Here is a 25,760-nt window from a genome sequence, read left to right as displayed (position 1 = left end):
AACTTCATTCCAGAACTGGGAAACAAAGTATAGATTTTCTGGTACAAGTTCTATCTTAATATAACTGAATCAAGTTAAAACTGGTTTTTGTTATATATCCAATGGGAAAAATGACACTATTAGGATTTGATAGTAGTATTAAAATAATTGTGTTTCTTAGACATTCTCTCAGGCCTGTATCATTCATGATTACAAAACAAATGTGCAGATGTAAGACAACCACAAGGCATAATTTAAATCCTAACAACGAACTGATTCTTCACACGCAAAAGATCACGTAGAGCAGCTTCATGGCGGTACCTGAGAGGAGGAGAATTAACCAAAAACACCTTGATCCAGCAAGTCATAGAATCATAGGGTCATTTTGGTTGGAAAAGACCTTTAAGATCATTGAGTACTATCACTATTCTGACACTGCCAGGCTCATCACTAAACTAAACCATATCCCTCAACACCTCTTCTATGCATTTTTTGAATAATCTCCAGGGATAGTGACTCCACCACCTCCCAGGGATGCCCATTCTGGTATCTAACAACCCTCTCAGTGAAGAAGTTCTTCCTAGTATCCAAGTCATAGAATCATAGAATGGTTTCAGCTGGAAAAGACCTTTAAGGTCATTGAGTCCAGCCTTTGTTCCAGCCCTGTCAACCACTAGACCATTTCCCTGCGTGCAACAGCCAACCTTCTCTTAAACACCTCCAGGGACAGTGACTCCACCACCTCCCTGGGCAGCCCGTTCCAATGCCTGACAACCCTTTCAGGAAAGAAATTCCTCCTCATATCCAGACTGAACCTCACTGGCACAACTTGAGGCCTTTTCCTCTTGTTCTATTGCTTGTTACTAGGGAGAACAGACTGACCCCTCCTTTCAGGTAGTTGCAGAGAATGATAAGGTCTCCCCTGAGCCTTCATTTCTCCAGGCTAAACAGCCCCAGATTCCTCAGCTGTTCCTCATATGTGTTATGTTCCAAATCCTTCACTAGCTTGGTAGCCCACCTCTGGATCCTCTCCAGCATCTCAATGTCCTTCTTGTAGAGAGAGGCCCAAAACTGGACTCAGTATCCAAGGTGCGGCCTCACCAAAGCCAAGTACAGGGGAATGATCACCTCCCTGCTTCTGCTGACAACAGTTCAGCAGAGCACTTGTGTGTTTTTGTGTCATGTAATACATGTGAGTGTTCCCTAATTACTGTGTACACCTCCTGGCTTGAAGGCAAGGCCTACTGCGGCTGAGCGTGCACTGTAGACTCACGGACTGCCCTCAGGGACAGGCACACACTCCCAAAGACACCAAGGCAGAAACTGAATTCTAGAGCTACCCCATTTGCTGAAATGCATCTACACTATGAACTCATTTTCTCTGCCAAGCAGCAGGGAGCTGCCTGTTACCACTGCTGAACTCCCTCCAGAACCTCATCAACTTAAACTGAAACCAGGACACATCACTGCAGCATGAGGTCCAGACCCAACCTAAGTTGACACAAGAGAGCTGACGGGCTTCTCTCTTTAAGATTGTGGTTCCTCCCCTGAGAAATTCCCCTTTGCTTTTGTATGTTCACTCTGAAAAATAAAGCATCACAATACAGAGTTATTTTTAAGGGATTGCATTTGTGAAGCTCACTCAATCAATGGATAACAATAAGGCCAGATTTTAGGCTATGTTTGGGGAACTTCTTAGAGTCTTTCACCTGGAGAGGAACATCTCCCACCCTCAAAACAAAATGTGTACTATGTGGTATTTCTTCTGCTCCATTATCACAATTCTGTGTCTCTCCAGCTGCAATGTGGTCAAGAGAAGAATCAGCTTAGCAATTCAACCCATTTGCGCCAAAATACACAAAAAAGAGTAGGATCACACACTGAAAAACAGAGGCACAGATTTGAATCCATCTGTCATCTAATAAATACATCTGATTTATTTTGGTACCAAACACAACATCTCTGCTTTCATTCTGCACATGGTCTTCAGCAGCCGCCTCCTTCTAAAGCCTGCAGATTTTCTAGGTATTCGGTGACAGCCTCCATCTCTGCAAACTCCAGTAGTCTGTTGATCAGCTTATCCAGTGCTTCCTTCCCACTGAGAATTTCCTAGGAAAAAGAAAAGCCAACTCAGACAAAAGCTTTACTGACTGTGGGTCAGTATGATTCTGAAACCTGGCTACTCCAAGGAGCTGCTCCTGGAATGCACTTCACCTGGAGTCTTATCTTGGTGAATTCCACTTCTCTTTGCAGCCTCCCTGGCTGGGGGGAAAGCAAAGCAACTGACTTCAGCTGGCTGCCTGGGAAAAGCACATGGCTTCTGGAAGCAGCAAAAGGAGCTGCTGGTGCCTTTCTGACATGCTTCCACATAACTCCCATTTTTATACAAAAATTTCCTAGCAAGAACAGTCAAGGCTTGAAGAACCTAATTTAAATACTGTTCTTCATGCCAAGAACTAGTTTGTTTGGAAGGCAAAGCTCAGCTAACTTTTGCTAGGCAGCTAAGGTTCCAGTTTCACCTAAGAAAAGAGTTCCCAACAATAAGTTATCAACTAACAAAAGTTATTTTTATGCAAACATGGAACTTCTTCCTATTCTCCTCCACTAGGTCTTTGATTCCCCACTCCATTGAATACAAACTGTTCCACGTTCTGCATGCCCTACCTCTTCTGAAATTACCCAGGGCACCTGTGGGGTACAGTTCAGAAGTCACTGAATCACAGAATCTCAAGGGTTGGAAGGGACCTTGAGAGATCATCTGGTCCAACCTCCCTGCCAGAGCAGGACCACCTAGAGTAACTCACACATGAACTTGTCCAGGTGGGTTTTGAATGTCTCCAGACAAGGAGACTCAACAACTCATCTGGGCAGCCTGTTCCAGTGCCCCATCACCCTCACAGTGAAGAATTCTTCCTTATGTTTCTTTGGAACCTCTTGTGTTCCAGCTTATACCCCTAGCCCCTTGCTTTTACTTCACATGCCAAAATATTGAACAGTCACCCTAAACTTTGTCCTCAAGTTTAAAAAATGTTCCTAAATCTAATACATTATTAGGTATTTGTTTCCCTGTAAGAAATAGTTAAGTAAATAAGATTCCAGCCATATGTAGAGATTTACTCACAAAGAGGACTTTAGGTAACCTTTAAATGAAAGCATTTGTTTTCACTTTGTTTAGACTGTGGCCCATAAGGTAAACAGAAATTTTTCTCGCCTCCAGCATTAGGAGGAGGAAAAAATGGCTTAGCAACAACAGCAACAATGTCCTTCGTGTCAGGTTTTTCTTTTGGATGTAGTAAGCTTCAAGAATCCCAAATGCCTCTTGCCCAGTTCGGCAGAGGGACTGACAGAGCTCACCAGGGACTGACAGAGCTTGATCATTTTTCACTCGTATAGTAGGAGAAGTACACAGAGAAACAGGCCAGTGGCTCACAGCCTGTGCCACTCATCTTTAACACTGCTCTAGAAAAGGGCTGGAGTGAAAGTTCAAGCTTTCTAAATCCACCATGTTGTGCCAGAGCACAACTGGCTATCTGTTTTCCTCATATGTAAGGTAATTTTGCCTTCTTATGGTACCTAACTTTAAGCACTCTCATGAGCAAGCATTACCTTGATATTGCGTGCGTCATATGAGATCCTGTGGTCAGTGACTCTGTCCTGGGTGAAGTTATAAGTACGAATCCTCTCTGACTGGGCTCTTGTTCCCAACTGTAACGAGGCAGCAAAACCCAAATTCTATTATACTGTAGGGTTCTTTAAAAATAAAGTCAGATGCTACTCTAAACCAGCATACCTAAAATAAACTGTTATGGATCAACCTGCTCCAGCTACAAACCTGGTGGTCAATGGCTTAGGATGTGAGTTTTCTGAAGCATTATGACATTACTAAACTGTATTATTTGTGATTCTGTATCACAGAACAAGTTTTTACATCCTCCTGTACACTTCTGTTCCAGCTTGGTAGCTGGAATCATTATGTAACTCTTATAAAAGTCACGTAGGGCAAGAGACGGGTCTGTAAGAGTTCAAAATTAGTTCCAAAATGTCAGTGTTCTTCTTTTTTGGGGGGATTGTAACTCCCACAGAAAAATAATGGAAGTATGTACCATTAATAACAGAAGCAGCACAGGCAAAGCAGCTCCTTTGGCCTCGTTTGGCTATCAGAAATTAGCACCGCAAGAGGCGTAAATGAAAACACAAAGAGCAGTCCTCTAGTGGTAAAGTGCAAGACTGCAAGCAATTCTAAAACCGAAAACAGAAACCCAAATGCAGTATTGTCGTGCCGTTAAAGGCTTCGTTAAAATGGAGACTTAAACGCCAAAAGCTGCTTAGAGAAACGGGTGTCTGCTTACACGGGCTTCTTTGTAAACTTCACCTGCACCCAAGAGGTGTATTTCAAAACAAGGAGTTTACTCCATACATTCTGATACATTAGGAGAGGCAATTTACTCTTGCCTGGCTTTCTGTAGCATTCATATAAACATACATAGAATCATAGGATCATAGAACGGTAGGGTTGGAAGGGACCTTTAGAGATCATCTAGTCCAACCCCCCTGCAGAAGCAGGTTCACCTAGGTAAGGTCCTTTTCATAGCTTGAAGGCTCTCTAGCTAAAATCAGTAACAAAAGATAAATGGCTCTCTGCTTCGAATGACTGGGTTAATAATCTGCAGGAACAATACACTCCCATGCAACTTGAAATTACTGATTAAATAGCTAAGCTAAAAACTTTGGAGTACTCAGTAGTTCTGTAATTCTCAAGTATTTTTATTCCTATCACTGATGAAGTCTGTGCCAAAAATGGGAAAATACCCAACAAATTGAGAAAGGAAGAACAGCACATTTCAAGACAGAAGTGTAACCCGAGGCCAATTATTCTACAGAAGCTGTTTCTTCCTTAAGAGGTTACCTAAAACACCCTGGTTTAGAAACAGACTAAAGGACAACTTTGAGACTTTCTGATCCTCATTTTCACGGACAACAGCTTTTTACTGATGCCCTACATGTGTAATTCTGGCCTTAATACAAGTGGATTCAACACACGACGTTGAGTGTTGCCTTTTGGGTAACTCCAGCTCGTCTTTTAGCTCTTTCCAGCTATGGCTGATGGCTCTTTTTCATTGCCTGAGAAGTCTATGACAGCATTGAACCGGCATAAATGAAAACCAGACTGAACACTTTCAAACCCAAGCCTCGCTTTTGAAAGCACACTTGGGTAGCCACATGCGCTGACCTGCACTGTCACTGTCGCTCTAAAGCACCAGAAACAAACCTACAAAAATGGCACCCTCTCCAAATTTCATCCCTCACATCTCCTCACCTGCAGTTTTCTGGCACTTTGCTCTCGATGTAGCTGTTTTTCAATGACCTGCTGGTACAGCTTAGCTCTCAGTGTCCGCAGAGCTATTTCCTTGTTCATCTGCTGTGATCGCTCCTGCTGGCACTCGACTGCTAGTCCTTTACAGAGGGATGCAAGAGAGCTCAGACCAAAAGCCCATTATAACAAAGAACAAATAAGCCAAATCGATTCTAACACATCAGGCAGAGGAAACCTAGAGTGCTGGCTGGTAGTGCTTTTCAGCTGAAAGATAAAAAGTCATTTTGACACACTGGCCAGAAACATTAGTATGTTTTAAAGCTCTTGACAGCTGCACCAGAGGCTTTGTTCAGGGCTACAGAAAAGTCAGGGATATTTGAAAATTTCAGGAAGCAAACAAGTTGTTGACATTGTCTCCTGAAAATGAGTTCACTCCAATTAGCTGTCCCTTGTTAAAAATGTAGGAACATGCACAGTCAACAGAAGCACGTTTAAAACAGTCTAACACAAATTTTTAAAGTCTTAGCCTAAGAGAAGCTCTTGGAGACTGTAAAATTCATTACTCCAGCAAAGAGTGTCAAAACAATATTGGTGAGTCTTGAACTTAATTATGACTAATGAAATAAAGTATAATAAAGGTCTTTAAAAGAAAGTTAATGCCTGTTTTTACTACTCATTTGATTTCTGAAATAAAAAGGCACATAGGAAACAGCTGTTCTCAGGTCACCGCTGGAATTTCCTGTGCCTAAAGGGATTCTGCTTCTGGAATGATAGAAACTGACTTAATTTCAATGAAAACAAAGCCTGAGGAAGACAGAGTGGTCCACACTCTCTTCCCATCAGCACATGTTTTCCTTCCTATTCAACATATGACAGCATTATCTAGCACTGCACGAAAATCTTCAAGCTTCTTTCTCCCTCAGCCATGGAACTACAGAGCCAGGCAAAGCACACCCGTGGTTGCTGCCAACCGTTACTCCTGAAGGTACAGAGCACAGTCTGAATTACTGACATCTCCCAACCTTGTCACCCTCCATTTGTTCTTCTGTCCTTCAAAGACAATGTATTCACCACACACTCTCTCTGAAAACAAAATCAGCATAACAGCAACTGGCTGGCCACTGTGCCACAGGTACATTTTACAGAATCACAGAATGATAGAAGGGAAGGGACCTTTAGAAATCATCCAGCCCCATTCCAGTGCTCAAGCAGGTTCACTCAGATCAGGTGACACAGGAACACGTCCAGGCGGGTTTGAAAACCTCCAGAGAAGGAGATTCCACACCCTCCCTGAGCAGCCTGTGCCAGGGCTCCCTCACCTGAACAGGAAAAGTTTTTCCTTGTGTTTAATTGGAACTTTTTTGTGTTCCAGCTTTTGTCCATTACCTGTTGCCCTGTCACTTGAGACAACAGAAACACCCCATTCTCTCGACAAAAGTCTTTTAAATACTTCTAAGTGTTAATGGGATTCCCTCTCAGTGTTCTGTTCTCTAGGCTGAACATTCCCAGGTGCAGCAGCCTTTCCTCATCAATGCTCCAGTCCCTTGATCATCTTGGTGGCCCTCTCCTGGACTCTCTCTATATGTTCTCTGTCTCTCTTGAGCTGTGGAGCCCAAAATTGGACATATCCCTTTTCTCACAGATTGACTCACCAGAAGAGGGGCAGAACCAGAAGGGGCTACTTCCTTTTCTTGGTATAAGCCCAAGCCCTGCAAACACACTCTACGAGACACATTGAAGGACCACAAACTTTCTCTTCACTTCGGGTGACCAGAAGTACAAAACACAGCCAGACTTACCTGTGGGAATGTGGACAATCCTCACAGCACTATCAGTTTTGTTAACATGTTGCCCTCCTGCTCCTTTGGCCCTGAATGTATCTATACGCAAATCTTTGGGATCCACTTTAACATCAACCTAGAATCAAAGAAAATTACCACTTTCTGCTCATTCTAAAAACATCTGAATGTCAATGATACTCAGTGCAAAAAAAATCACTTCTTGAAAAACTGCTCCTTTGCAACTGTTCCTGAGTAACAGCTGTAATGAATTATTACACTTCAAAACACAATGCAGTGCCACCTATCTCTGCAAAGAGAGTGATGTCTTCAATACCTCCCTTATGTTTTTTCAAGCTCTTACTCCAGGCCTTTCACAAAACAAGGCATGTCCACGAGTGAAAACAAAACCCAACAGCATTTTATAAAACCACAAGCTTGGCAGGGAGACTAAGAAATATGCAAATAACAAAAAACCCTATTTCTGAACAGCAGTGCAAGGATCTTGTTTCTGAGTCAAGCCTGAGTGATTCTTATAACAATGCTAAAGAACTGAGGAAAAGGTGTGTCCAGATCCAAGTAAGGATTGTAGCATTGGAAATATGAGTCCATGATGACCTGGACCATAGTCTGAGCTCAATGGATGGAACATTCAGATCTGATCAATGTTGCAAGGAAAGCATTGCAAGGAAGCAGAGTAACACGCAGGGCAAGCCTGCAGGCTCTGTTTGTGTTTATTTTGTGTGCAAATTGCTGGTTTAAGTGAGAATTGTGATCAGTGAGATCTCAGAAAGAACAGCCAACAGACTCAGCCATTCAAATTCAAAGCAGGCTGTCCTTGATTTAACAGGGAAGGACAATAATTTAAATGAAACCATAAAATAAATAAATAAAAGGACCTGCAGAACTACATTACTATGCAACATCGAGTATTTTCTTGGACATTTTCCCTGTTTTAATACATGACATAACTTAAAATTGGCTCACTCCTAGCAGTCAGCTTTGTGAATGCTGGGGCTGGAATACTCATTACTGATTTACATGGCACTTCAGGCTACAGCCAATCTCTGCAAAGTTGCTTCTTACGACCCATCTAAAGAGGAAAGGTACAGAGCCAGGAACCAGCGCCTTCCAGGGTCAGGGAGCTTGTGGTTCACTTGCTGGGACTTGCACAAAGCACTTGGGTATCAATAAAATCCCAAAACAGTAACAACATGGTTTTAAATGACACCCACTCCAGTGCCAAAAAGGGGCGAGAGAGCCTTAGCACCCTGATTAACTGTTGGTTTACCTCCTCTGGCTGAGGGAGGACAATCACTGACATTGTCCCGGTGTGAATGCGCTGCATTCTTGACGACATGCCCGTCTCGGGGATTCGCTGGACCCTGTGAGTCCCTCCTTCGTATTTCAGATGCCTGTAGACGTCATCTCCCGAAATGTGAGCAGCAGCATGATGCAATCCACCTACAGAGACACCGTGTGACAAATGTAGCACGGAACCGCTGCTTTTAGTTTCGTTGTCTCTAGGGGAAGGGCTGAGTGACCACTGTACCTATCTCGGCCGGCATATAGTTCACAACATCAAAGGTCCAGCGTTTATAGTCGGCATAGTTCTGGTACATCTCAAACATTTCTTTAGTGAACTGCTGGCAGATGTCTCCTAAAAATATAAAGGCGCTACAACATAAATAGCAGTTCACAAAACGGCAGCCACCAGCTTTTAGCTTTAGCTGCAACTCTAACCACAGTCATTAGACAGACTAATACTCTTCTTTAGAAAGTATTACATTATACCATCGGAGTATAAAAAGGCATTAAGAGTAACCCATAAGAGGTTTAACAAAGTTTGATGGAGGTTTGAAGTAATCTTTACTGTAGGGGCTTTGCTGACCTCCAGTTGTTCTGCCAGCTGTCACTTCTAATATGACATGACTTGCATCGTATTTTTCCTTTGGCACTAGGAGCTGGAAAAGCTGAAAAGGAAAAAAAACCAGAAAGACGAATGCCATTAACCCCTTCATGACTCTGCATAGCCTCTTCATCACATTTACAGACAGTCTTCATTATTGCCACAGTGGGAGTGCACAAAACCACTGAATTCTTTTCTCCAACTACTAAGTAGGTCTAAAAAGTGCCAAATGGCCATTGCAACTCTGTGCAGCCAGTGTGGAAATGGGAGATGCTGGTGCATCCACAGGAAAGGTAGCTGAAAAATTTGATCCCGTAAAGTCTGGTGTCAGGTCATCCACTGCAGCCCCAGCTACCTATGAACACAGTTATGAGCTAAAACCCAGCCAATCTTTAAATTAATCTTATTTTTCCAGAAAGTCCCATTTCACATTACTTCAATCTGAACACAGAAATGAGCCCAAACACAGAGCTCTCCACTAAATCATTTCAGCTTCACTGCTTATAATTAATTTCCCCACTCGTGGGATGCTGCCAGCTGAAGAGAAAAGGAAAGACTGTAAGTTCCAATCAGAAATCTTTCAAGAATGCATGCTCCTCTGACACAAACAGTTACTGGGATGTCATGTCAGATCTCAACAGCACAGACTCACCATTTTTTTAATCCCCTTCAGCATCTGCAGACAGACAAGCAAGCAAGCAAAAAATGACTAAAATAATAAGCTTCTAAGACACGATTGTCACTAAGAAGCTTACTAATAATTAATGTTGCCAGTTCAGGGAGAATAAAGAAGCTGGACTTCTGTTTCACTAAATGCAAGTGTCAGAGTCTATTGCTGAGATCACAAAGGAACATTTTTCTGACATCTTTATTTACAAGGCTGTAGGATTTTACCTCAGACTCACCTTTCTGCACAACATGTTGATTTTCTTATCCAGAGTTTCCTTCTCTTCCAGGGCAAGCTCTAGAAGTTGTTTCTCATCTCTGCTGTCTAGCTCTAAATTCCAACAACAGGAATAGATGTTAGCAAGCCTCACCCAGCTTTGAGCAAATACAGCAGCACATAAAAGCTTGCAGTTACATTTTGCCTGTATGAAATGTAAAATGAAAGCAGCCCAAGCCAGGATGCATTTTGCTAACTAAATGATGATATTTTTCAGGTGTGCTGGAAGGAGTAGCAGTTCTCCATCTTACACAAAGTCTGCACCAAATAGATGCCAGTCCCACCTAACGGTTACACTGTTTCTTTCTCAGTTACACCTTACTTTGCACTGATTGACAGTCCATGTAAATCCACAAACAGGGTTGCCAAAACACATCAAAACCATGCCTGCAGACAAGAAGTGCCTCAATTTCCCTTATTACATTTTTTTCATGCAACAACACTTTTTGTTTGTAGACTTGCCCAGAAGCACTCATATAGTCAACGATTTCTAGGCAACTCATTAAGGTGAGCACTACAAATAATGGGATATTATTGATAATTATAATAACAAGGTTTCTAACCTTCTGTCTCCTGACATTCAAGAGACCACAGAGATGTCTAAGTTAGGGATGCAAGCCATTTGGATGTGTGAGACCACATCTGGACTCTTTTGTTTTGCTGAAGGAGAATCCCTTCTCTTCTCTCCAGACAAGTGAGACCACAATCTGAAGCACTGCGTCCAGTTTTGTGTTTCCCAGTACAAGAAAGGCAGGAAATACTGGAGTGAATCTAGCTGAAACCACCAAGATGGTCGAGGGCTGGACCAAAGGACAGAAGAGGCAGAGAGGACGGTGGTTGTTCAGCCTTAGGAAAAGCAGGGGTGGAGGAGGTTTTATTGCTGTGTACAAATACCCAACTGAAACATGCCAAAAATATGGAGACAGACTGTTTATCACGATGAAAGGAGACAAGATGGAATATGGGAAATTTGAGTTAGATACTGGGAAAACTATTTTCACCCAAAGGGTAGTCAGACACTGGAAGAGGGGCTCAGAGAGCTTGTAGGATCTCTGTCCTTGGGCAACCTGCTCTAATTGATCCTGCTTTGAACAGGACATCAGACCAAATGACCTTTAGAGGTCTCCTTCAAATGACCAGCATTATTCCCACTTTTCCACCAGATGAGAAGTGTCTTTATTACCTACCTCAACAGAAAGTAAACCAACTCAACTCACAACAGGTCTGGCTAAATAATACATCTATTTTACCATCCCAAGCTGAAAATTACCAGCACAAATACGAAAGCTCAATTACCAGTACAAATGGAGGACAAGCAACAGGGCAAGAGAAAATGACTTCAAGTTGTGCCAGAGGAAGTTTGTGTTAGGTTCCAGGAAAAATTTTTACACTCAAAGCTTTGTCAAGAATTGGAATAGGCTGCCCAGGGAGGTGGTGTAGTCACCATAGAATCATAGCACTGTTTCAGCTGGAAGAGACCTTTGAGATCATCAAGTCCAGCCTTTGTCCCAGCCCTATCAACCACTAGACTATTTCCCTAAGTGCAACATCCAATCGTCTCTTAAACACCTCCAGGGACGGTGACTCTACCACCTCCCTGGGCAGCCCATTCCAATGCCTGACAAGCCTTTCAATAAAGACATTCCTCCTCATATCCAGCCTGAACCTCCCCTGACATCCCATCCCTGAATACCTTTTGAATATATCACTGGAGACATTCAAAAGATGCACAGATGAGGTGTGGAGGGATGGGGTTTAGTGGTGAGCTTAGCAGTGCTGGGTGAATAGTTGGACTCTGATCTTAAAGGTCTTCTCCAACCAAAATGATTCTGTGGTTCTATCACTCCACTACAGTTTTTAACAGCTGGGAGTGTGAACGAGAGAAGAAAGCAACAAAGAGGAGGATAACATCTTATGCCTTGTGGCCGGCATGGAAACCATAGGTTTACCTCAGATGCTGTATGAAAGCAGACACTCAATAGCTGAACGCTGCTCCTCAGGTTGCGTGACCTGAGCTCTGGGTTGTGCGGCAGGAATCGGGTGTCTGGAAGGCAGGCGCAAGGAGCGTGGGCTCCACATCCCTGGGCAGCTGCTGCATGGTTCCTGCTCGCTCACGGCAACTGATTCACACACATGTTTACTGGTGACCTCAGCACTGACAGCTACATAGGCTACATAGTGATGTTGCATCAGCTTTGTGTACTGGGCAAGGACCACAGCAGCTCCTCAATAACAAGGGTTTTAATTTATGCTCTGGGAGTTTTTCTTCTCTTAAATAAAAAGAGGCAGATCAACACTTGAACCTGACATCTCCTGTACATAAGGCAAAAACTTTACAAATCTCCCTACCAGTATGTCACAACTGCAACCCAAAGCTGCTACTGAATCAAAGGCTTCTGGTTTCTAGTTGGTCCAAAAAGCACAATTATGGACTAGTTAGATAAACAGTATCAAATTCACTACTGTCAGCAGAGATGAAAGAATGGTCTGGTGGTGACCAAAAGGCTTCAGGTTCATCCCTACCTCCCTGCAAACTCAATCTTTAAGAATTCACTTAATCTACCCCACGACTCACACCATCAGTGGCAAACTGGGAGATAATATTTTCCTGCTTCACTGAGTGTTGCAAATATAAAATCCTATAGCAGTGTGAGGAATTAAGGCATTACAGAAAAGAGGGTCAGTTAGGAGCAATCTAATGAAGGGAATAACCGTTTTAACTTGATCACACAAGAAACAGAATAATTTGGTTCCATTTAACTAACTTATTGGATGAATCACAGAATGGTAAGGGTTGGAAGGGACCTTTAGAGATCATCTAGTCCAATCCCCCTGCAGAAGCAGGTTCACCTAGATCAGGTCTCATAGGAACATGTCCAGGCATAGGAACATGTCCATAGGAACATCTCCAAGGAAGGAGACTCCACAATCCCTCTGGGCAGCCTGTGCCACTGCTCCCTCACCTGAACAGTGAAATAGTTTTTTTCTTATATTTAAGTAGAAGCTTCTGTGTTCCACCTTCATCCCATTACCCCTTGTCCTGTTGCTAGCTACAACAGAAAAAAGGGAGGTACCAACCTCCTTACACCCATCCTTTAGATATTTATAAACATAAGATCTCCCCTCAATCTCCTCTTCTCCAGACTAAACAGCCCCAGTTCCTGCAGCCTTTCCTCATATGAAAGATGTTCCAGTCTCCTGATCATCTTGTTGGCCCTGCGTTAGACTGTCTCCAGCAGTTCTCCATCCCTCTTGGGCTGAGGAGCCCAGAACTGGACACAGGACTCCAGATGAGGCCTCACCAGGGCAGAGTAGAGAGGGAAAAGAACCTCCCTTGACCTGTTGACCACACTCTTCTTGATGCATCCCAGTGTGCCATTTGCCTTCTTGGCCTTCTTTTCCCTTCTTTCAGCTAGAACTCACTCCACTCATCCACATCATAATTTATGGCATTAGAAAAGATCTTAATTATATTTACTTGATCAAAAAATAGCCTTTTTAAGCCAAAGTATGATTTTTCCAGTGTTTTCTTAATACTTTCCTATCCTTCCAAGAACATTTCTTTTGCAGCATTAATTTTTTGTCTCTCCTCACCTTCACTCCTTTTCCCTTTTCTCCAGAAAAGAGAACTTGAGAGGGTTAAGGATGAAAACATTTTCAATAACCACCCTTTTTCCAAAAGCACAAAAGTTTATTTATTTCTAAAACTAAAGGATATAAATGTTTTCTGCCTTTCTAAACAAGTCACATTTTAACCAGCCTTCTTTAAATATGGCTTTTACTGTTTTGGCAATACACCTTGTTTCACTCTCCAAAAAGCACCATGAACTTTCCTCTTCCATTTGCACCACTGGCTACTCAGTTCTCCTGTCCTTTGCTTTTCTCTTGCTTCACTTCTTCAATGTAAGCTCTGTTCTTTCCAGGCCAATGTTTCCCTCTCTTGGCTTAACACCTATTGGTGAAGCAGAATGATTTTTTTCTTTCTCAAACTGTTGTACTATTCCTTATTTTGTAAACTCTTTTACTGCCTGTGTACTTTCTTATTCCTGAAAAGCATCAAAACCAGCTCCAATTCTTAATTCTTTTTTCCCCAGCCTCTACTGTAGCAGAAGCAGCTTCACAGACAACTGACAATTTTTATTCCTTGAAGGACTCTTCAAATATTTTCAAAGAAATACTGGGACCCATGCTGCAGCAGTCTGTTCCTGAAGGTCTTCACCCTGTGAAAGGGACTCACACTGGAGCAGTTCATGAAGAACTGTAGCCAGTGGGAAGGATCCACGTTGGAGAAATTTGAGGAGGACCACAGGTCTGTGGGAGGGACCACATACTGGAGCAGAATACTGTGAGGAGTCCTCCTCCTGAGGAGGAAGCTGCAGCAGAAACAATCTGTGATTAAATGACCACAATGCCCATTCCCCATCTGCCTGTGCCACTGGAAAGGAGGAGGAGGCAGAGACCCAGGAAGAAGGGAGTGGTGGAGTGTTGATGTTTTGAGTTTCATTTCTCATTGCCATTTTCTGTTTTGTTTGGCAATAAATTAAACTAATTTCCCCAAGTTGAGTCTCTTTTGCCTGTGCTGGTAATTGCTGAGTGATCTCTCCCTGTTCTTATCTCAAGCCACAAGCCTTTCATTACATTTTCTCGCCCCTGTCCAGCTGAGTGATAGAGCAGCTTGGTGGGCACCAGGCATCCAGCTAAGGTCAACCCACCACAACTGGCTAGATGGACTCCCATTTTAAATAACACAGGTGAAGTCTACGTCTATCAAATGTGTTAGACTCTCTAAATCTTTTCCTTTAGTTCACACTGCTCTGAGTTCAATCAAAAAAACACCTTAAAACAAACATGTCTATTTCTGTTAGACAAGTAGCCCTGAGATTCCAGAAGATATCTACTCTCTTGTTGTGGTTTAACATCAGCTGGCAAATAAGCACCATATAGCTACTTACTTACTACCCACACAGTCTACAATGGGATGGAGAGGAGAATTGGGGGAAAAAAGTAAAACTTGTGGGTTGAGATAAGAATAGTTTACTAACTAAATTAACTAAAACTTAATAATTATTATTATTTTAATAATAATCGTAATAAAAATGAATATCACAAAAAAGGGAGAGGAAAAAAATCCCAAGTGATGCTCAGTGCAGCTGTTCACCACTCGCTGACCAATGCCTGAGCAGCAAGCTGACCCTCCCCACCAAGATTATATACGGGCATACCCAAAGGAAGGTATGGCATCCTGAGTCCCGTTTATATACTGGGCATGACATCCTATGGTATGGAATAGTCTTCTGCCTAGCTGGGCTCAGCTGTCCTGGCCATGCTTCCTTACAGATTCTTGTACATCTCCAGTCCACTCACTGGCAGGGCAGGGTGAGAAGCAGGAAAGGCCTTGAGGCTGTATAAGCACTGCTCAGCAATAACCAAAATATGCTATCAAGGCTGTTTTCAGTACAAATCCAAAACATAGCCCAGCTACTAGGAAGAAAATTACCTCTATACTTGCTGAAAACAGGACATCTCCCAAGTTGGCCACACTAAGACCTCAGACTGAAGTGAGGTGAGATGCAAATTGGATGGACATGAGTGTATGTAGAAAGCCCTAACAGCGTGTAAGCTCCCAGGAACAGGCAGGAAGACACAGTGTTCCAGGACTGGCTTAACTTATCTAAAAGCTTTCCTCAAAGGCTGGGCAATGAAGTTTATCACAAGCAAAGCTACTGTTTTGAAGCAAGGAAGTAGATGTGTATCCCTTACCTCTGCACATGGTTTCTAACTCCTGAACTTCTCTTTCAGACTCTTTGATCTGTTGAAATGCAGCTGCAATGGGGGCCAGGTTGGCACATCTCCTCCTCAGGGTTCTTTGCTCAGAGTCATTTATTGAGTTGGCATTTAACAGATGACTAACCTCCTGGTACTCCTTGTTTAGAGTCTCCAGATACTTCTGCACAGCCTCTTGCTTCCACAGTGCTTGAGAATCCTGATGTTTTTTCCTATGCCAGCCGTTAAAAGACAGAGGCAATCTAGCTGTGTCCAAAAAGGATTTTGGCCTCCAAAATGCACAGCTATGCAGTCCCATCACATAACCTATCTTCTCTGCAACAGGAGGGAGAATACAGCTGTGAAGCTGACCGTGACAGTAGCGACTGGCAAGCAGGTTCTTGACAAGACAGATGCTTTGGAAAGGTTTCATTTTGTTTCTTAATTTTCCACCACCTGAAATTAAAAGTAGGTAGCACATAGACCAGTGTTATTATCCAGAAAGAGAGTGTTGTATTAAAAAAACCCAACAAAACAACAAAAAAAACAAACATGAAAACTGTATCAAGGCCAAATCCTGTTCTGGACTACAGCAGTATAAACGCAACAAAACTACTCCTGTTTTAGTCCTAGTTTAAACCAGAAACTCTTATCAGCACCATTCTACTGACTGAGGGTTGGAGAAGGTCTCTGCCCTCAACTCCTCAAACAATTTATCTATACTGTGGAAAAGGTACTGTAGATGCAGCTTTACAGATAACAGCTTCACTTTGTCATGTCTCACTGGAAAACCCAAGTGTGTCATGCCTTATTGCTGCAACAAAAATGTTACTAAGACATATATACTAGAGGTACAGATGTCTATACAAAGAATGTATGAAATATCCAGAATTATGTGCAAAATCATACCCAGAAATGTAACAGGATATAACTTTGGCAGGAGGACACTGGTAACACCAAACTGATCTTGTGACAGATTAGTCAATAGGACTAATACATTTGCAAATTACTCGGCCATATATATGTGCTACTTAAGACATGGGAATGAGGCTTTATGTCTTCTGTGTACTCCTCTTTATATATTTACATATAAGTGACATAAATATTTTCCAACCAAAAAGCAAGAAGCTGGTATTTAGAAATATAACCCCTGTATTTTTCTGAGACACCTGGCTTACAATTTTGAAGGAAACAGGCTTTCCTTAGCATCTCTGTTACTCTATGAAACATCTTTTCCTCTTCTATCATCAAAATTGCAAACTATGTTATGACTTTTTACTGTGCTCTATTAATGTACATCGGAGTGCTAGGGCCTACCAAGAGGAAAACATTGAAATCACTCATAGTCCAGGACTACTACAGAAAAAGGTTTAACAAATTAAGACACATCCCTTAGTATCTCTGCCAGTGCCACAATCCCACCTGTCTACTGATTTTCATGAAGAAGTGGATTCAGAGAAAATGACAGCATGAAACTTTTGCAACAGGCTTCTCCATGAAATACACAGTTTTCTGACACAATTATTTTTTACTCCTGTGACAAGACTTTCTGTGCATCTTCAGGTATTTTATTAACAAACTACTATGACATTCTAACTATTTAACTCACCTATTATCCTCACTCATTTATTTTCATCCAATCAACCACCATAAAGAAAGAGCAATATGCAGTGAAATCAGAAGTATTGCATCTTACTTGCCTGGATGTTTGGTATGCTACCTACAGAAAGAGGGAAGGACCTTTATTCTACTTCTGGATGTTCCCCAAATTCCCCAGCTACCAGATGCTCTCAAATCCACAGTAGCCACTTCAGACTGCTTTAATTTACAGAAAGCCAACAATATCCATCATGAATTACTCTAGTAATTCTAGACTAAAACAAGCTGTAGCAGAGGGATCATGTTCCTTTCAGCAGGGGGACAAAAAAGGCATAGAGGTGGCTCATCATCCACAATCCTGGACTTAGTTACTCAGAGGCACGTACACTTAGTTCTGCTGCTGATGCTGGAATTGCTCCAGATCAGTATAGCCTATTGTCATTTGTTACAGAGCTAACCATCATTAAGTCATGTAAAAATATTTCTATTTTAAGTTATTAACTATATTAATTATAATAATCTAACTCATTGATAATGGTGTACTCTAACAATAACAGATTTGTTAGTATTGTTCTGCGTGAGCCCTCAGAAATAAAATTCTTGGGTTTAAACACCTGAAAAACCTAAGTTATGGCATGACATGGACTTTCAAAGACATCAGAAATTTCAAATTAACTTTACTATGTTAAATACAGGTATCTCCTTTCCAGAGAGACGTTGCTGAGCCAGGTTTGTGCAGAACTAGGCACAAATAAAACTTCTGCAGAGCTATGAGCAGTTAAGGACTTCTTACCTGTTTTCCAAACGAGGTTTTAATAACTTTTTTTATGTGACAAAATTACCCCACATCACAAATCAAAACCAGTAAGCAAAAGTGGCAACTATAATTGTCTCGTTAAAATAACAGCAACAAAGCATCATTTCCAGACAGGAAAGTTATCGATATCGTGAACACTTTCAGAGGTTTTTAAAATCGTTTATAACCGTCACAGACGCTATTAGCTCCATGCAACTGAATTCAGACGCGCAGGAGTATGCAGGTGCACGGAAGGAGAGTGTATTTCAATGCAGACTGTAACAGGAACAGCTCGAGTCGGTGCCTCCGAGGCCACCTTCCACATAGCTGTTTCCCACCACCGTTACCCCTAACAACCCCCCCGAAAGCCGTGCAGCACCCTGGCAGCAAACCCTTCTCACCCTCCACCCTCCGGAGCAGAGGCTGCGGGTGGATGTCGGGCGGGCAGGAGCGGGAGGAGGTCGCACAGTGGCGGGAGGCGGCTGCGTGGGGCAGGGGGGCAGCTGGGGGGGTGTCCGCTTTGGCACTCACCCTCCGCACACTTCGGCGCCGGACGGATCCTGCCTCCAAACAGAAGGCCATGGCAGCCGGGAAGCGGTGCGGAAATACTCGCAGTCCCAGCATGCCTGCTCAAAAGCGTGACTCCCGGCGTGCTCCGGCCCACGCCCGGCTGCGCGGCGGGGCGGGTGCTGCGCTGCGCCCGCCTGCACGGCCAGCCCGCCGGGGCTGCAAGCAGCGCTTTAGCCACGCTGTCGGTCAACGCAGACTTTGCTTTGCTTTGTGGAACGCGAGCCCAAATTAAAAAGCGAGGAACGGAGCTTTAATAACAGGCCTTTATTTTGGGTGTCTTCCTGACAGCTGCACGGTAACGCGCTGTGACTTCAGTAACACTTGGAGAGAAGTGTCAAGAGCAACCACAAATGGCAATACTCGCTTCTGTGTCCAGCTTCTAAGCTATTGCACACACTTCCCCCTTTGTATTCCCAAAACAGGTTAAAAATTAATGCCCTTTTAAACCTGGTTATTAAAAGATTCACTTCAGAAAGGTTTGCATAAAACAATGTTAAGTTCCACTTTATGTCAAAGCTTACTATTCAATTTTATTTAAAATGTATTATTACTACACTACTAAAGGAAACACCAGTTACAAAATACTAATAAACATAACCATTCAGATCATCATGATGCTAACAGGCTGCGGCTTCCTGATAAGGTCTGTTTAAAAACATACTGTGTATATGCGCGTTTTCATAGAGAATTTTAAACAGATTATACAACTACCTCCCTAATTATATTTGCATTTTAGAAGTGTAACATTTTTTTATACCTATAGTCACACAAGAAGCTTTTTTCTCACCTACTGAGGTTCAACAGAATCGAACCAGCTCTAAAATGGAGTCATCGCTGATGAGCCAATTAGCGATGGAGGTAACACCTCTGTGATTAACATACTGGAGAAGGGGAAGAAGTTGCTGCCCACGTGTCAAAACTGCCGCAGAAGAATGGAGGGAAAATGTGAGAACAACATCTGCACAGACACCAAGGTGTCTCCAGGCACCGGAGCAGAACTTCCCCTGCAGCCAGTGGTGCAGCCCATAGTGAGGCAGGTCCTGCCCCTGCAGCCATGGAGGCCACAGGAGAGCAGAGATACACCTGTAGCTTGGGGAGGACCCTACACTGGAGTGGGTGGATGCCCAAAGGAGACTGTGATCTCATGAGAAGCCTGTGCTAGAGCAGGCTCCTAGCTGGACCTGAGAACCTGTGGACAGAGAAGAGTCCACACTGGAACAGGTTTCTTGTCAGGATTTGCGATCCTGTGGGGGACCCACGCTGCAGCAGTAAATTTCTGAAAGTGTTTCCCTCATGGATAAGACCTACGTTGAAGCAGCTCATGAAGAACTGTAGCCCATGGAAGGAGCCATGGAGAAGTTTGGAGAAGTTTGTGGAGGACTATCTCCTGTGGGAGGGACCCCACACTGTAGCAGTGTGTGAGGAGGCCTCCTCCAAAAGGACGCAGCAGCAAAGTCCATCTGTGATGAACGGACCGTAACCCCCATTCCTAGTCCTCCTGTGCCACTGGTGGGGAGGAGGTAGAGACCCAGGAAGAGGGGACAGGTGAGGGGAGATATTTTAAGATTCAAGTTTTTTATTTATCATTTCCCTGCTCAGTTTTGATTGTTAATAAATCAAACCAATTAACCCCAAGTTTAGTCTGTTTTTCCAGTGACAGTAATTGCTGAGTGATCTACCTGTTCTTATCTCACTAGGAGGGGGTTTTTGTTACATTTTCTATCCCCTGTACAGCTGAGGAGGAGGAGTGATAGAACAGCTTTGGCGAGCACTTGATACAAAGCCATGGTTAAACTACCACAAGAGGATTGGGAGCAAAACCTCATCAGCACATGAATGACAACTAACTGCTTGTTCAGATCTAAGAACAGATTCAGGCTCTGCTCCATCCATGGGGTCAAAAAACAAGACAGACAGATTAAAAGGCTCTTCCAGAGAACAGTACCCACCCCAGAGCTGATCCAATCTACAAAACCACCACAGCAAACAGCTCCCCAAAACTTCAAAGGTGCTTCCCCAGGCCTGAGCCTGCGTTGCCACTGTGTCAGAGACACCATCATCCAGACACCATCCCCACCACGTGGCCTCACTCTTTTTCCACCATGACTTAGACCTCAGTGAAATGAAATTATAAACTCCTCTTTGCACTGGTACTCCAAATATGCAATCTGATACTTAAAAATCTTGGGAAAGTCATCTATGGGAGGACAACCAAGAAGCTATTAAGAACATGAAAACTTTAAGCAGACCACATGTTCAAAAGTTTCTTTTAAAAGGGTAGTCCAAGGAAAATCAACTCAGCTTCTACTCCTGCTGGTAATGGTTCTTACATTAAATCCTCGGAAGAAACATGAGTGTGGTTCAGTTTTTATTATACCTTGCAAGCAAATTCTTTAAGTGTGAAAGCAGAGTGTAACAAACTGTCAGCCCTCCCTCCCTCTCAGGCAGCAGACCATGTAGGGACCACATAGCCAAGCCAAGGACCAGGGCTGCCAGATACAGCATCAACCACAGGCCCTAGTGCACGTATCTCATATTCAAAAGATAGAAGATGCTCTGTCCTGGTGAAAACAGAGCCCCATAGTAGCTACTGTGAAGAAAATGATCCCAGCTAAAACCAGCACAACTCTTTCACTGCATTTACTGTATGCTTTTAGAATGCAGTATGGGAACTGAGTATGAAGGATGGGAAATTCCCTTGCTGTCTCTTCTTCCCTCCCATCCCATGGTTTGTTTTGATGCCTTAAAACCTGTGAGGCCAAAGCAGCTGCCTATGGAGCCGATGAGGGGTTATGGGTATTGTGGTAAGGTGCCACTGCCTTCCTCAGCTGCCAGCCAGGTCACTGGGAGGGAAGACTGGCAGCACAAATACAGCTGTGCTTCAGGACAACCATGGCAGTCCTATCCTTAAGATGCCAATTGCTTTACAAACAGGAGGCAAAGAAATGGCCCATTGGCTACTCAGCCGGAACACGTGCTTTGCTTGAAGATGAGTCCATGCTCACGTGGAGGCCTTTTTTCACTCAGAGGGCCCTTAAGTTTAGCCATCTACAAGCATAGAATCCCTGTGTCTGCAGACACCAACTAACATTGATGGGTCACACAGTAAAGTGAGAGACAGGGCAAAATGACAAGCTTGTTATAACATATTTATCACTTGAATATCACTCCTCCATTGTGACCCAAATAGTTTGTCAACAGACTTCTGAATTCTTTCTGTTTGATGGAAAACCTGATGACAGGCTCATACATGTCTTGAATGCTGTCCTGTTTGTTAACAAACCCTGTAGAAAGAGCTTTGTTTTGCCCAGCACAGTGGGATTAAATGACAAGAAGTTTTCTTGACTGCTCTCCCAAACCTCACTTTCAACTAGAGCTCTGGCCCCCACAAAGCTCATTTCTTTGTTTATTCTCTGCCAGCTAGCCTACACACATTTCTTTTATTGCCTCCTTGCTTTTCTTTCCTTGCTGCTTTTAACACAGATTTTTAGTACTGGCACATGTCTAAATGCAAATCAATCCCCTGCCTCTGATTTGTAATTTGCTTACTTTCAGATAGCTTTCTTTCTACTACTTGGGCTAGCATGAAACAGAGACCTTTAAGCTGTCACCAACAGCCTTATTGCTACAAACCAAAGGTCCACCCATCACAATATTTGCCCGACCATCTCAGAGATGCCATCTGTTTATCACTCAACCCAACCAGAGGAATAACATGCCTTTTGCTAAGACAGAAATCTAGAGTTCATAGTCAGGGCTTCAGCTAGTTATAAAAAGTGCTGAATACATGCTGTGGTACAAACAAGGGCCAAAAGTGACGTGGCAGGCCATTCTTGTCAACAGTACTCCCGCTTTGAAACAATCAGATGCTGAACACAGCAGTCCTGCACCGTATAGCAGAAAGAACAGCAAATTGGGTAGAGCTCATGGGAAATACACATACTGCTATCAGTGATCCAGATGACTGACATCATTAGAAGCATGCTAGAACTAAAAAGTGAGGAATAAACACAATATATTCCTTCTACAAATAAACTTATTACAGACCAGACATCGAAACAGATTAATAAAACAACACCGAAACCAACCACCAGCCACAAAAACAGTGGTCATAAACTCATAAACTGATGCTCAGCTAAGAACTAAGAAAGCATATGCTGTACTTTTTTAACACTCTCCTTGCATTTACTGTTTTCATCTCAGGAAGCTTCCTAAGCCTACCATCTTTTTTTTTTTTTTAATTAGTAGTCCCCAAGTAAGGCCATCATCCAGGTTACTCTCTTCCAAGAAATTGTCTACTCTCGTTTCATCCTGTGGCCTGCAAAGAGAGCAGCTATCACATCCATCGGTTTCAGCAAGGCTTGCGACAAGTCAAATAAATGCTGCTTGGGCTCCTCAGTCACATAGTCATCTACCTTATGTGTAACCAAATAAAATATATTAAGTACACAACCTTCCCAATTGGCTCATGCTATATACTGTTTTCCACATAGTTGCTTTGCTATGGGTGTCAATTATTACATTGATCATCTAGGATAGTAGGTAGATAACCATTTGTTAAAAAAAAATGTCCTTTAAAACATACCAAAATATAGTTAATATTTTTAAAGGACAATTACATAGGCAGCTTCAAGTAGAAGCTCTGTTTAATTTTTCCTTGTAATACGGTTGTAACCTTGACTGTTTAACCAGTTTTCTTTCTAAGTAAATGGCATAGGCCATGTGGTTTTAGTGTTTCCAGGTTGTTTTGTTTGCTTAATTTAAATTTCTGCAAAGATTCATTTCAGAATGATTTCTGGGAATAAAAAGAAGGAAAATTTATTTTCAAAAGACCTTAAACCCCTTTTGGTGAAGGATAAATGCTGTTCAAAACATGCACGACAGTGCCCTGGAAGTTTTACATAACCAACTGCTGAAAAATGCATTAATGCAATAGATGACATCCTTGCTTGCTGAAAGTCTGACTGCTAAGTTTGCTGTTGTCTCCTTAAACACCGGCCAGGGCACAGCAAGCACGCAGCCTCCCAAAGCTCTGCAGTTTACAGGGACTTTGCTCTCTTCCAACAACACCTCCCAAGCTTTCGGGCAGCCTGGCTCTCTAGCATACCAGTCTAAACGAGCTTTTGAGACGGCAGCCACTAAAACTTGATTACTAGGGGCAGAGAAGCAGAACAGCGAGCACACAGAGAAAGCTTACTGCCCTCCCAGCCACGGCCGGGATGCCAAACGCTGCTCCCCGCTTCCCACCGCCCTCGCCTTGGAACGAGCCCGTGACACGGGCCTCGGCCAAATGATTTGTTAACGAACTCCGCGGCTTGAAGCCCCCTTCCCTCTCCTCCCCTCGGGGCCGCCTACCGCCGGCCTCGCTCACGGCAGGCAACTCCCCTCTGGACCGCTGCAACAGAAGAGCTACAACCGACAAACCATGAAGCTTCCCCCCCGCCTTAAAGGCGAACCGGCTCCCGCGAAGGAGCCCCTCGCGTCCCAACTCGCCAGCGAAGGCGGGGCACGGGCTTGTCTGTGAGGAGGCAGCAGCGGGGGGGGGGGGGGCCTGCCGGCGGCCGTGCGCCTGCGCGGAGGAGACCCCGGCTGCCATTTTGCAGCGTCAGCCGAGCGGCGAGGCCTCCCCCGGCAGCTGCGCACAGGGGCCGCGCTCGCGCGCAGCGTCTGAGGGGAGCCGGCGGGGAGGGCGGTGCAGGCCAATGAGTTAAAGAGTCGCCGCCGCCGCTCGGGCAGGAGCCGCGCCGCCGCCCCGCAGAGTTCGGGGGTTTCTTTTTCTCCTTTCCCTCCCTTCTCCCTGCCCTCGTACCGACTGTTGCCCGGTCGCCTCTCCCGGGCCACCTTCGCCCCCGTCAGCCTCCCCCCCGTCCCTCCAGCTGTGCCTGCCCTGGGGCCGCCCGCACCATGCCGTCCGTGCCGCTGCCGCCCAAGGAGAGCAACCTCTTCAAGCGGATCCTGGTGAGCCACCAGTCCCGCTCCTCTCTGTCTCTTCCTTCCGCCGTCGCCTCTCCCTTTTCTCTCGCGCGCTGGCCTTGCTCGGTGCCCTCCGACCCGCGGCGCGGGTTACTTCGCTCTCTGCCGGAGCTGGCTCCGGCTGAGGGAAAAAAGATGCGGCGGCCGTGCTCGCCTAGGGGGAGCCGGGGCTGCCGCCACCGTCTCGTCCCGGTTCGTCCCCGTTTCCTTCCTTTGTCTGGGGCCCGCCGAGCAGGCCGGGCGAGCCCCCTCGCTCGTGTGGGGGCCCGGGAAGGGCTGGTGTCGCCCTCGGCCGGGCGAGGGCGGGAAGGAGGGAGGGAGGCAGCCGCCCGCCCGGGAACCGTGGGTTTCCGTCCTCCCCGCCCGCGACGGTAACTCCGGAGCAAGCTCCGGCTGCGGCGCTCGGCAGCGCGCCGCCGCCGCTCCGTCCTCCCCGTCCCTCCCGCCGCAAACGGGCGGCGGCCCTGCGGCGGAGGCGGGCTGTTACCCGCGCCCGCCGTGGTCGTGCGCACGGCTGGAGACGGCGGCTTCGGCGGGAGCCGTCATTCCTCTGCCTGCCCGAGGCTGGGGGTCTGGCTGAGGGATTGGCGTGCAGCTCACCGCAGTCGCCTCCGGCCCGTGTCACTGTGATGGGGAGAGTGAAAGAAAACCTCTAAGCACAGTGAAAGGGTAGAATGGATTTGGTATTGCGAAGTCGATATCCATCGGTACTTAATTTTTCAGTAAGAACGTTAGTTTTAACATAGGGACTAGATTAAAACTATTTCACTGACCAGTCTTAAGTGTAGTTGAAGACATCTGATGGATTGAAGTATACGGACTGTATGTCTTTTGGAAGACTCATTCTAACTTCTATGTGCTGGGCTCTTTTGATTCAATTAATATCCCGGGCTGCTTCAGTTCCTTGAAACTTCATCTTGCAAAGGACACTAGTGTTTGTGAGATGACTTTAAAGAAAGAACTGGCTTACTGTTTCTGCTCAATCACTGTGTGTTTTGCAACGCTAAGAAAAAAGCAGCTCCTGCCTGAAAGACAGCCCACAACAAAACACCAGACTTTGCTTTTCATGAACTTTTCAGTGTAGTAATAATGGAGTTCCAGCCTCAACAAAGTGCCAGTTTGATAGCCTGCAGGCA

General features: G+C 44.4%; 2 protein-coding genes across 6 annotated transcripts in view; one reads left to right on the top strand and one right to left on the bottom strand.

Moving 5' to 3' along the window:
• Positions 1-1,891: 1,891 nt before the first annotated feature.
• MTRF1 (mitochondrial translation release factor 1) lies at positions 1,892-24,978 on the bottom strand. Of its 3 annotated transcripts, none has more exons than XM_061995259.1 (10): positions 24,555-24,978; positions 15,684-16,142; positions 9,886-9,977; positions 8,963-9,044; positions 8,624-8,731; positions 8,363-8,535; positions 7,093-7,210; positions 5,297-5,433; positions 3,586-3,684; positions 1,892-2,088 (listed from the first exon to the last, which is right to left on the bottom strand). In XM_061995259.1, the coding sequence occupies exons 2-10, from the start codon at positions 16,117-16,119 to the stop codon at positions 1,966-1,968; spliced, it is 1,368 nt and encodes a 455-aa protein (XP_061851243.1). In that variant the 5' UTR covers positions 16,120-16,142; positions 24,555-24,978; the 3' UTR covers positions 1,892-1,965. The 3 variants fall into 3 exon arrangements, with proteins under 3 accessions (XP_061851243.1, XP_061851252.1, XP_061851234.1); XM_061995268.1 differs by lacking the exon at positions 24,555-24,978 and adding an exon at positions 19,439-19,616; XM_061995250.1 differs by lacking the exon at positions 24,555-24,978 and having other exon boundaries at positions 15,684-16,167.
• The window catches only part of NAA16 (N-alpha-acetyltransferase 16, NatA auxiliary subunit), a 72,913-nt gene continuing 71,428 nt past the window's right edge, over positions 24,276-25,760 (top strand). For all 3 annotated transcript variants that reach the window (XM_061995229.1, XM_061995223.1, XM_061995238.1), the window contains exon 1: positions 24,276-24,609. In XM_061995229.1, the coding sequence (XP_061851213.1) occupies positions 24,556-24,609 (54 nt within the window). In that variant the 5' untranslated portion in view covers positions 24,276-24,555. The remainder of the gene's footprint in view (positions 24,610-25,760) is intronic.

The sequence above is a fragment of the Colius striatus genome, chromosome 1 (assembly GCF_028858725.1).
Source record: "Colius striatus isolate bColStr4 chromosome 1, bColStr4.1.hap1, whole genome shotgun sequence".
NCBI classification, from domain to species: domain Eukaryota; kingdom Metazoa; phylum Chordata; class Aves; order Coliiformes; family Coliidae; genus Colius; species Colius striatus.
Note: the sequence above shows the minus strand (reverse complement) of the source record. Positions and strands in the feature narration are given on the sequence as shown.